Here is a 12,407-nt window from a genome sequence, read left to right on the forward strand (position 1 = left end):
ACACACACTTTTTTTTTTCAGGCTTGTATATATTCCTAAATCTATGTATCTAGGAAAATTTTAGGAAACTTATTCCAAATTAGATACCAGAAATATGAGGATCACCATTTCACCAAACTGCCAGTAAAACTAATTAAAATTAATTTGATAGGAAAAAAAACTTTTTTGAGACAGGGTCTTATTCTGTTGCCCAGGCTAGAGTGCAGTGATACCATCATAGCTCAGTGCAGCCTCAAATTCCTGGGCTCAAGCAATCCTCCCACCTCAGCCTCTGGAGTAGCTGGGCCTACAGATACATTGCACCACCACACCCACCAATTCTTTTATTTTTTGTAGAAATGGGGTCTTGCTGCACTGTCTAGGCTGGTCCCAAACTCCTGGGTTCAAGTGATACTCACGCTTTGGCTTCCCAAAGTGCTGGGATTATAGGCATGGGCCATGGGGCACTCAACAGAAAAGAATTTAAGCTGGTTATTCTAGTAAAAATTTAAAAAAAGAATTATTTTAATTTGCTTATTTCTTACCAATGACATTGAACTTATAAAATATAATATAGTTGTCATCCATATTACTTTGTGAATTGTCTGTGAACCTTGTCCAATTTTCGTTTGAAGTATTGGTCTTGTTCTTTAAATAAATTGAAATGTTTTTCTCAATAACAGATATCAATTTTTTGTCACAGTTGTAAAAGTTTTTTGTTTTTCTAGTTTTTTTTTTTTTTTTTTTTTTTTTTTAAACAGAGTCTCACTCCGTCGCCAGGTACCAGGCTGGAGTGCAGTGGCTTGATCTCAGCTCACTGCAACCTCTGCCTCCCGGGCTCAAGCAATTCTCCTGCCTCAGCTTCCTGAGTAGCTCGGACTATAGGCGTGCGCCACCACGCCCAGCTAATTTTTGTATTTTTGGTAGAGACAGGGTTTCACCATGTTGGCCAGAATGGTCTCGATCTCTTGACCTCGTGATTCACTCGCCTCGGCCTCCCAAAGTGCTGGGATTCCAGGCGTGAGCCACCGCACTCGGCTGTTTTTCTAGTTTTAAATTCGCCTTGTAATTTTTGTAATAATTTTTTCATGTAGGTATATTTAATATTTGTGATCAAATCTAACAATTAGTCCTCTTTCATAGTCTTTTATTTTTTGGGGAGTTAGAAAAAAATCCTTGTTTATCTTAAGACTCAGGAAATGTTCACTCATATTCTATTTATTTATTTATTTTGAGACAGTGTCTCACTCTTACCCAGGCTGGAGTGCAGGAGTACTTTCTCGGCTCACTGCAACCTCCACCTTCCAGTTCAAGCGATTCTCATGCCTCAGCCTCCCAAGTAGCTGGGATTATAGGCATGAGCCACCATGCCTGGCTAATTTTTGTATTTTTTTAGTAGAGGCAGGATTTCACCATGTTAACCAGACTGGTCTCAAACTCCTGACCTCAAGTGATCCGCCCACCTTGGCCTCCCAAAGTGCTGGGATTACAGACATGAGCCACCATGCTCTACCTATTTTTAAAATAGGCTTACTTTTTAAATATTTAACTTTTTAACCCACCTGGAAGTAAAATCTGTCTCAGTTATATTTGTTGTGGGTTTTTTTTTTTTTGGTCTTTTGTCATTTTCTGACACTATTATTAAATAATTCTACCTTTTTCTGCTATCACATGAGGCATCCTCATATTCTAAGTTATTAAATACTATATTGGGTCTGTTAGGACCTTTGTCTCATCACTCTGTAAATTGTTATGCCAGCACCGTAACATCTTAAATATTGTCCCTTTGAAATATTTTTTAATAAGTTTAGCTCAAGACCCTTCTGCTCTCCTTACTGTTTATTTTCCAAATGCTGTCAGTCCTCATTTTCTGTCATTCTTTGAGAAGAACTTTCTTAGTTAGGTTCTTCAAAACAAAACAAAAATTCCCACTGGGATCCATTTGTACTGGAACTGCATTCTGTCTCTAAGTTACATTTTTGTGTTTGCTCTTCCCAAGCAGCAGCTCAGCATTGCTTTGACTCAGACATTTTTTTACGTGCTTTGTAAAAGTGATTCATTTACTCATTCAGGTCCTATGGAGGTCTTATTATTAATGTATTAGGTATTTTATACTCTGTTGCTCTTGTGAATGGGCTTTTTATTTCTCTTATGTTTGTTGGTGGGGTATTGCTGGTATGTAAGGAAGCTACTGAGCTGTGCATTTTTGTTTTGTATCTGGTCATTTGACTCAAGAAGTTATTTCGACAGCTTTTCAGTAGATTCTCTTAGGTTTTCTAGATGGATAGCTATATCAGTTACATTCGTGATTACTTTGTCTCCCCTTCTGTTCCATATTTCATAATACCAGAAAGTAGGCATTCATATCAAGCTTCTAATCTTAATGATATGGCCTTTGTTATTTCACCTTGAGAGATCCTGTCAGCTGGTGGCTTCTTATCTATAAATTAATTGCATTAAGAAATTATCTGTTACTACTTTAAAAAGGATTTCATTTAAGTGATTCTATCTGGGGAAAAATGGAATGGATATTGAGTTTGTTAGATGCTTTTTAGCCTTTTCCTTTAACCTATGTGCTGTGGAATGCAGTTGTGGGAGATTATTCATAAGTGTTCAAAGAAAATAAAAGGGTTCCATAGTCAAGTAACTTTGGGAAATGCTGTGTTCTATAAGCTCCTCATGATAATTTACGGTGCTCCCAGATCAAAGAGTTTACAAGCTGAAGTCTGTTGTCAGATTCCTAAATTACAAGTCACAGCATCAGAAACACTCAGTTAGTATTCATTGCATGAGCGAATGAAAGACTGGAAAAACAAATAGGACTATAAGAAACTGATTTGATTCCAGCGAACTTCCCCTCCCTTTCTCGCATCCAAGTACTAACAAGGCCCGACCCTGCTTTGCTTCTGAGATCTGATGAGATCGGGCGCGTTCAGGGTGGTATGGCCGTAGACAAACTTCTCCCTTTCTTTCACCCTCCTTCCAAAACAGCACGGAAGGTGGAGTGAGGCAGCCTACAGGTAATGGCAGTAGATAGACAGCAGTGTGCTCTCAAGCACATCTCAGCCCAGAATAGTGTAAATCCCATCCATGGCTGGAAAAATAGCCTGAGGTGCAAATGCTTTTACCCAACAAATTCCAGTTTCTTGCTTCAGTGGCCTAATGTCCATTCCCTTGGTAGGCACAGCAGTTTCAAAGGTGACACCTGAACAAACAGTCCTAGTGATAACATGTCAATGATTTAACTAAAGGAAAAATGAAAATAAAACTTAGTTTTCACACTTAAAATTTAAGTGAAGATCAGCCTAACTTAGTCTTTCAGTAATTCAGAGGAGACTTACTTTAAGTAGATGAGATGTTTGTTGAGGGATGTTTACCTCAGCATTATTTATAACAGCAAAAAATGGAAAGCCACTTAAATGCCTAACAGTTAGGAAATGGCAAAATAAATTGATACATATTCAACTTAGAATAGTATGCAGCCATTAAAAATTTCATGTTTTCAAAGAATTTCTAATGGCATGAGGAAAAACTAAAGGTGAAAAATCAAGGTGCAAAATTATTTTACTTTAATCTGAGTTTTACAAAGGAAAATTACATTTACTGAGTAAGGACTGGATGGAAATACATCAAAATGTTAAAAGCAGTCATTACCCTGTGTTGATGTGGTCTCCTGTAAGCTACTTAACTTGGCCATAAGCAGTTTTCTCCTCTGTAAACTAGGGATAAAAATACCTGCTCCATAGGCAGTGAGGATGAAATAAGCTGAATGTGTTAAACGCATTACAAACTGTGCAGTACGGTTTCAGAGTAATCTGTCATTTATTAGGATCTAGAAGTAGTGGTAGTGCAGGTCATACTGTTTTGCTAGAACAGATTTATTTAACTTGGCCTATCTTATGAGACTTTGGGAGTAATAAATGCATGATTCTCTCACTTATTTTTCCTGGTGTGAAACATGAGGATAGATTAAACAATAGAAACTGCTCTTTTTTTTTTTTTAATTTTGAGATGGAGTCTCACTCCATCACCCAGGCTGGAGTGCAGTGGCGCAATTTTGGCTCACTGCAACCTCTCCCTCCCGGGTTCAAGCAATTCTCCTGCCTCAGCCTCCTGAGTAGCTGGGATTACAGGCAGCTCCGCACCACCACACCCGGCTAATTTTTGTGTTTTTAGTAGAGACAGGTTTTCACGTGTTGGCCAGGCTGGTCTTGAACTCCTGAGCTCAGGTGATCTGCCCGCCTCAGCCTCTTAAAGTGTCAGGATTACATGTGTGAGCCACCGCACCCGGCCAGAAACTGCTTTTAAAATATCTTTCCAGGCTCAAATCAAATCAGAGTAGAAGTACCCACCCTTCCTTTTCATCCCTCTCCTAGTGAAATAGTGGATCAAGTATTATCAAGAAAAATACATTACATGAAACTTTCCAACACTTATTTTAAAAATGTTTCAGGCAATAGCAATAAATTGAACCCCCAGACTCCATGAACAGACGCCAAGTTATGCACAAACATATTTTAAGATCCCATTTATCATCATACAAACCATTTCTTTAGATTTGGCTTGATAATTTAAAAATAATGCTCATACAGCACTCAAAATGTATGTGCTATATTATTTTTTAAATCCTACATTTGTGTATTTGTTATGATTCACAGGACATGTTCCTGTAAACCCTCCTAGTAGAACCTCTCAGGCTCTGATTTAGGGTGGGTGGTGTCCTCATAGGACGAGTAAGAAATCTTTCATCTTAATAAACCACTTAATCTATTTGAGCCTTAGTTTCCTCATCTGTAAAATAGGGTTAGAAATAGTACCTGCCCATAAGGTAATTAGGATGAAATGAGACTGTTCACGTGAAGACTTTAGCACATAACAAGTCCTCAAACATCAGTTCTGTTTCTTTAAAGTGTAATGCTTTGCCCACTACTCCAGGCACCTTTACGACAGTCAAAATCTAGAGAATGCAGGATGAATATCCAGGGGAATCAAAGTTTGAATATTGTGCCATTTAGATTTGTTTGGTTTTTATTCATTCTTAAGCTCGTCTTTGAGAAGATGGTGCTTGGACATGTTGACAGTATCTCTGTTTTCAGTATCTCGAGAGCTTTTTTCTTCCCCTTGTCATAAATGACATTCACTTTTTTTTTTTTTTTTTGAGTTGGAGTTTTGCTCTTGTTGCCCAGGCTAGAGTGCAGTGGCGCATCTCAGCTCACCATAACCTCAGCCTCCCAGATTCAGGCAATTCTCCTGCCTTAGCCTCCCAAGTAGCTGGGATTAGGCGTGTACCACCATGCCTGGCTAATTTTGTATTTTTAGTAGAGGCAGGATTTCTCCATGTTGGTCCAGCTGGTCTCAAACTCCTGATCTCAAGTGATCCACTTGCCTCAACCTTCCAAAGTGCTGGGATTACAGGTGTGAGCCACTGCACCTGGCTGATATTAACTTCTATGAAGTTAAAAAAATAAAATCTAGCCTAAGCAATGAAACAACAAAGACATCATCCATATATACTCTTGCGTCAAAGTAGGCCTGTGAGCTTAGGCACTGGCAGCCAGCGTGCCCCAAAGCCACTCAGATGAGTGAACTGGGGACCTCGTCGGACCAGGACAAGGGGATGTCATGTCTCCTGTCCACCCCACCGTCCCTTCCGCCCAGCAGCTTGGGATCCAAATGTCTGCACCTTTTTATGTGGATGACTTGGCTCGAGAACCTTGGAGCAATCACTGCTGGAATTGGCAGGCCTCTCCCAGAACACAGGAAAAGGGGAGCAAAGTGGAGCCAAGGACAAAAATCAAGTCTCCAAAGCACAGGATGCCTGTGGAGCGGCTAATCAGCTCTGAATCATGGTGGTCTTCCTGTGTCCTCTTGTTCCTTGAATTGTTGTTGCTGCAGATAACACTAGAGTCCCTGAACCTCATCGCTCTGGGAAGGCCTCTGAGGCAATCCCCCAACGAGAAATGTCTAACACAGTTGATCAGCCTGTCCCGTGCGGCTATGTGATTGACCCATTTATGCGCACTGCACCTCAGCATCCGCTCCGATTCTTCCCTTCCATCTGTCTTGTGAGTGAATCCATCACTTCATTCTCCCTTTTTCCATGTCAGGCACTGGCTGTCTTGGTTGTTCCAAGTTCCCTCACTGCACTGACACGTACCTGCCTACCCAGCAGTGTGACATAAATGCATCTGAGCTTCAGCAATCCCCCAGTGAAAAATGTCTTCAGGACAATCAGCTTAGAGTGTCTTATGTCAACTCAAGGGTCTGCCAGGCCCGGCTTAGAGCACCAGGGAGGCAATGTGGGCAATGTGGGACCCCAGGGTGATGGTGCTGTGCCTGGTGTAAGAGCAGAAGCCTGGGGCCAGGAGAAAGGGTTGCAGGTTCTGGGTCCTGTGTGGCCACCCTGTGTGATTACTCGTGAGTTCAACCAGCAACAAGCCACATTCCTGCATTAACCTTCAGTCTTGTCACTTGTAAAGATAAGAGGCTGAATCAAATCATTCCTGCCAGACTTCCAGGTTCTAGTACTGAGTATATAGACTATGCCCTGCAGGAAATGACCACCCAAGAGAGGAGAGGAAACGGTTTCAAATAACACCAGCATGACCTGTTAGAGGCCAAGCTCCGCAAGACCCCCATTTTAGATTGTTATTTATTTATTTAGAGACAGGGTTTCACTCTCTCACCCAGGCTGGAGCGCAGTGACATGATCACAGCTCACTGCAGCCTTGACCTCCCTGAGCTCGAGCGATCCTCCCACCTCAGCATCTTAAGTAGTTGGGACTGTAGGTGCACACCACCCTACCTGGCTAATTTTTGTATTTTTTTTGTAGATATGGGGTTTCTCCATGTTGACCAGGCTAGTCTCAAACTCCTCACACTGCGGCCTCTCAAGCTGGGATTATAGGCATGAGCCACATCTCCCAGCAAGACCCCCATTTTAAAGGCTTCTAATACATGGTGTCAAATTGCTTTTTTTTTTTTTTTTTTTTTTGGGGCGGATTCTTTTTTTGTTCCCCAGGCTGTAGTGCAGTCGCAGGATCTCGGTTCACTGCAACCTCCGCCTCCCAGGTTCAAGCAGTTCTCTGCTTCAGCCTCCCAAGTAGCTGGGATTACAGGCACCTGCCACCACACCCTGCTAATTTTTGTATTTTTAGTAGAGATGGGGTTTCGCCATCTTGGCCAGGCTGGTCTTGAACTCCTGACCTCGTGATCCACCTGCCTCGTTTTCCAAAGTCCTGGGATTACAGGCGTGAGCCACTGCGCCTGGCCCGTCAAATTGCTTTTCAGTGAAGTTAGAGCAGCTTATTCTCCCACCAACATACATAAGGGTGTTTATTTCACAGGACCCTTGCCAGCATTGATGATTCTGAGTTTTTAAAAAATTTGTTAATATGCTGTGTCATTACTGGTATGTCTTTGGTAGTGAAGTTGAACACTGAATGTTAACTTTGTATTATCAAAGTATTACTAAACAAATTGATAATGCAAAAAGTAATTTGATGTTAAAGTTCTGTCTGGTAGGGTTGCCACTTAGGAAACTCTAGCTTCTTTTACAATATAAACTTGAAAGTAGGAAACATCTGCTCTTCTTTAAACAATTTTTTCATTTCTATTTTTCCTTGAAACCCTGTTATTTCAAAAGTAGTAGGATTTGCTGTACTTGTATAGAAATGAAACATCACAAAGTAATTCAGGCACTCCTTGACCGTGATGGCTGACTTCAGCACCTGTGCCGTGTGAGTGATTGTCCGTATGCTCACCTCCCTGTCTGGAGTCTAGAGGGCCTCCTCCTGGCCAGGCTTGGTGAAGGTACCAAGAAGGGGCATGTTGCTATGAGCCACGCAAGGTGGAGCTCCACACCGAACTCTTCCCCCAGGAGGACATGCTGCAGTTCTCGTCTGATTCGTTCCTTTTATCAGTGTGCGTGACCCTTTTGTAGGCCGTCTCGGCCAGCCCACCACTGCTGTTAGCACTGATTCTGTGGAAAAGTGCCTGTCAAGCTTCAAACCCACTCCTGCACCTCACATTTTCGTGAATTGAGAACCATGTGTGCAGGGAGCCGGGCGATACTGGCTGCTGTTCTCCCGAGCCCCTCTCCCTAGCAGGCTCCCTCCCCTCCTTCAGTGTCTCCTGCAGCCTCCAGGCATGGCCTCCTCCAGGCCACGGGGCGTAAAAATCAGACTGGACGGTGAGGGGAGGCAAGTGTCTGATCTGGCTTTGAATTCCAGCCTCGCTGCTGAATGACTACACACTTGAGATCCCAGCGGAGCTGTAAAACCTGAATTCCACATTCATGTGGGTATATGGAGTCCACATGCTCTAGATACACTCCACAGAGGCTGGAGTGTCACAGAGTAGGCCATGCCCTCACAGTAGCTTTTACCAGTATTTCTCAGATTCATATGGAATGTATAAGAACTGATCAACATGAACATTTCTAGTCTATTAGGGACAAAAAGGTTTGGTTTGTTTGTTTGTTTGTTTTTGAGACGGAGCCCAGGTTGGAGTGCAGTAGGGTGATTTCCACTCACCACAACCTCTGCCTCCTGGGTTCAAGCAATTCTCCTGCCTCAGCCTCCAGAGTAGCTGGGATTACAGGCGTGCGCCACCATGGCCAGCTAATTTTTTGTATTTCTAGTACAGACGGGATTTCACCATGTTGATCAGGTTGGTCTCGAACTCCTACCTTCAGCCTCGGCCTCCCAAAGTGTTAGGATTACATGCTTGAGCCACCGTGCCCAGCTGACACAAAGGTTTTGACTGAGAAACTTTTGAAGATTTTACAAATTAAATCTGAACACATTTTGAAACGGTAGCACCTCCCAAGTCCAGCTTTCCTCCAGGGAGAGTGGGGAGAGCTGGCCCTTATCATCAGGGTGGCCAGAGGGAGCTAATGTGGAGAGCTCTTCCCCTCACGTGAAAGGAAATGGGGTCCTCGCGCCCCATGCCCACTGCCACACCCTGGAATGATGCCCTGAACTTTGCTTTGCTCTTCACCCCAAGCAAACCACTAGCTCAAGGCCATTTCTAAAGATGGTGCAAGTTGTGGAATCCAACTGCTTGCATTCCATCTCCACTCGAACGTCCACTGTGTGACCTTGGGCAAGCCACTTGGCCTCTCTGATGCCTCAGTTTTCCCATCTGTAAATAAAATGAAGATAATGTCATCATCCACCTCAGGGCATGAAGTGAAACAATGTGGAAGGCTCGGTGCCATACCAGGAATATAGCAAGCACTCAGCAAATGCTGCATGCTATTAGCAGGTATTTTTTTCTCTAAATTTAGAGATAAAAGATATCATCAGATAGAGTTACTCTAAATTTAGAAGACATCTTTTAATGGTGTATCTATTCTGGGATGCCACAACTTCACAGAAACGTAGAAACTTTGGATGAAGTTAAAACTAGCAATGACATCAATTAAAGGTTTATAGCCCATTAAGATTGCTAAACAATTTCAGTTTTAGGCCAGGCGTGGTGGTTCATGCCTGTAATCCCAGCACTTTGGGGGGCCAAGGTGAGTGGATGGCTTGGGGCCAGGCATTCAAGACCAGCCTGGGCAACATGTGAAACCCTATTTCTACAAAAAATTAGCCAGGCGTGGTGGTGTGTGCCTGTAGTCCCAGCTACTTGGGAGGCTGAGGTAGGATGATTGCTTGAGCCCAGATTGTACCACTGCACGCCAGCTTGGGCAACAGAGCAAGAACCTATCTCAAAAAAAAAAAAAAAATTCAGTTTTGTTTACATGGAAAACATAGATCTAAATGGTGGCTTAATATATCATTCTTATAAAGATGGAAAAATTGTGTTTGGCATTTGATAGCATTTGGTGCTTTTTTTTTTTAAATTCATTTTTTTCTAATAGCCACCATAGAGAAGAAGCTTTCGGTGCTTCCTGTCAATACCTGGAAATAGTCACAGATTGTGGGCTTACATTGGATGGGTCAGGACTTTTTAGAAACAAAGAAATAGTGTGGGACCAAATATATTGTTAGTTGCAGGAGTGGAGTGCTACAGAAAGCCGTGTAGGTTTTTGCCTTGAGCCCCTTCAAGACTGAAAGGTCACCTTCCTGGCGTGGTCGGGACATGGCTCTACCCTCATCACCTCAGACAACTTGCAGGGCCCATAAACAAGTAATTGCAGTACACATGGTGAGCACCACGCTGGCAGCAGCCACGGGGTGCGCAGGGACCACTGAAGAGGTATCCCCACATGCAGGTCAGGGAGGCTCCCCTAAGGGGGCTGAGCCTGAGCAGAGCTTCCAGGAGGCACAGGGCTTGCGCCGTACTCTTGGGGTAGCGTCTGTTGCATCAACAGAAATGCAAACGAGGATTGCTGTACTTTTCTTGGGGCTTATGTTTCTACGTTTTTAAATGATTATGTAAAACATTGGTAATCCCAGGCAGCTTTCTGGCCTCTGACAAGATGCTAAGTCTTTCTCTTCTTCTTCCCTCTCCCAGATACCTACTGGAGCAGGATTTCCCAGGCATGAGGATTGGCCCGGAGCCCACCACTGACTCCTTCATCGCCGTGATGTATGGAGAGAATGAGGGCAGCACCCCAGGGAATGCTTTAGTCGTGGACCCCAAAAAGCCATTTAGAAAGCTCAGTCGCTTTGGAAATGCTTTCCTGAATCGGTAAGGACCAGCAAGCTGCCATCTTTGGTCAGGCTGTTTAAACCTTTTCTTTGAATTACTGGCAATTACATATAAAGGTTCAAGCACAGAATAGAGTGTCTGCTCTAGAAGTCATAGAAAATATGTTCATCATACGAAGATATTTGAAAGACCATCATAGGAAATGATCATTTATGCCTATTCTGGGTAACTTGGGAGGGCAGAGCTAAGGCCCAGGATTGGACATTATAAGGCTTCACAGGGCCAGGTGCATGGCTCGGGCCTGTAATCCAGCACTTTGGGAGGCCAAGGCGAGAGGATTGTTTGAAGCCAGGAGTTTGAGACCAGCTTGGGCAACAAAGTGAGACCCTGTCTCTGCAAAATATTTAAAAAGTTAAAAAATAAAAAGGCTATACAATATAAGGAACAAATTTCCAATAATTTGAGCTGCACAGAAATGGATTAGGTTACCTCGTGAGGCAGTGAGCTCCCTGTTAGCAGCCGTGTTAAGAGCTGGCTAGACGGCCACCTCTCAGGCATGGTGCACTGGGCCTCTGTAGTCAGAGAGCTTCGCCCAGAGGACCTTAAGACTGACTCTGGGACAGGTCCCCTCACCTCCCTGCCTGTCCCTTTTTCTTCTCACTCCCAGCTTTGAGTTGTTTCCTTAATCATCAGAGCAGAGCTGAGGAAACAGACTGAAAATCATGAAAAGCTGATTATGTTATGTGGTCTTTTTTTTTTTTTTGAGTGGGAGATGGAGTCTCACTCTGTTTCCCAGGCTGGAGTGCAGTGGTGATCTCTGCTCACTGCAACCTCCACCTCCTGGGTTCAGGCGAGTCACCTGCCTCAGCCTCTCAAGTAGCTGGGATTACAGGCATGTGCTAGCTAATTTTTGTATTTTTAGTAGAGATGGGGTTTCTCCTTGTTGGCCAGGCTGGTCTCAAACTCCTGACCTTAGGTGATCTACCTGCCTCGGCCTCCCAAAGTGCTGGGATTATAGGCATGAGCCACCACACCCGGCCTATGTGGTCATTATTTTATAGATGTAAGGTTGTGGGATCACTGAGGTTCTGCCTTACTTGGAGATGTGTTTTATTTGTATTCCTCCCATAACCTTTAATTAGAGTTCCCAGTGAAACTGAGAGCTGCTGGTGGCCTTGGCTGAAGCCCTGGATCTGCTTTCCTTCCTCCCTCCTATTTGCTACCCCTAGCCTTCGTGTGATGCTTTTCTCTTTTTTCCTGTCTTCCCCCTCCCACCTCTCTGTTTCCCTCTTTCCTGGTTCTAGCTTTCATGTGGCTGATTTGAGGGAGTGGGTTGTAGGAGGCGCACAGCTAGGGTCATCTGAGCCTGTCTAGGAGAGGAAGTGGGATTAGCGCTGACAGACAACATCTCCTTTCTAGAAGTTTTTAAAAATAGGAACAGATCCTCCCAGCTGACTGCTATCCTCCCAAAGGCTGAAGCACCTCATGGCGCAACTCCAGGGGCACCATGCACATGGACTGTGGAATGAATGATGTGCTAGATGCTGTGCACTGGCTCTGCCAAGGGCTGCCCAGGCTCCCTCGAAGGTGCCATCTGTGAAAATGGAACTCTCCGGGGAGCTGAACTCTACTTTAGGGGCTTTTTGATGCTCCTATTGCAAATCAAAGAAAGCACCCAGGGAACTTGGCAATGGGATGAACAGAAATGTGCAGGTAATGTGAATGGAGTCCCAGAGAAGTTCCATGATATTATTGACGGTGATAGGAACACTGTCCAGGTGATTTTTTCCAAACTGCAGGGCTGTCTTTTCTAGGAGGAGTTTACT

At 43.7% G+C, this 12,407-nt stretch overlaps 1 protein-coding gene across 1 annotated transcript in view; it reads left to right on the plus strand.

Moving 5' to 3' along the window:
- Positions 1 to 12,407, plus strand: part of EHD4 (EH domain containing 4) — an 83,642-nt gene that overhangs the window by 14,337 nt on the left and 56,898 nt on the right. The window contains exon 2 of the mRNA XM_032251204.1: positions 10,444 to 10,620. Coding sequence (XP_032107095.1) covers positions 10,444 to 10,620 — 177 coding nt within the window. The remainder of the gene's footprint in view (positions 1 to 10,443; positions 10,621 to 12,407) is intronic.

The sequence above is a fragment of the Sapajus apella genome, unplaced genomic scaffold (genome assembly GCF_009761245.1).
Source record: "Sapajus apella isolate SASKATOON/1434 unplaced genomic scaffold, GSC_monkey_1.0 scaffold74, whole genome shotgun sequence".
Taxonomy (NCBI): Eukaryota; Metazoa; Chordata; class Mammalia; order Primates; family Cebidae; genus Sapajus; species Sapajus apella.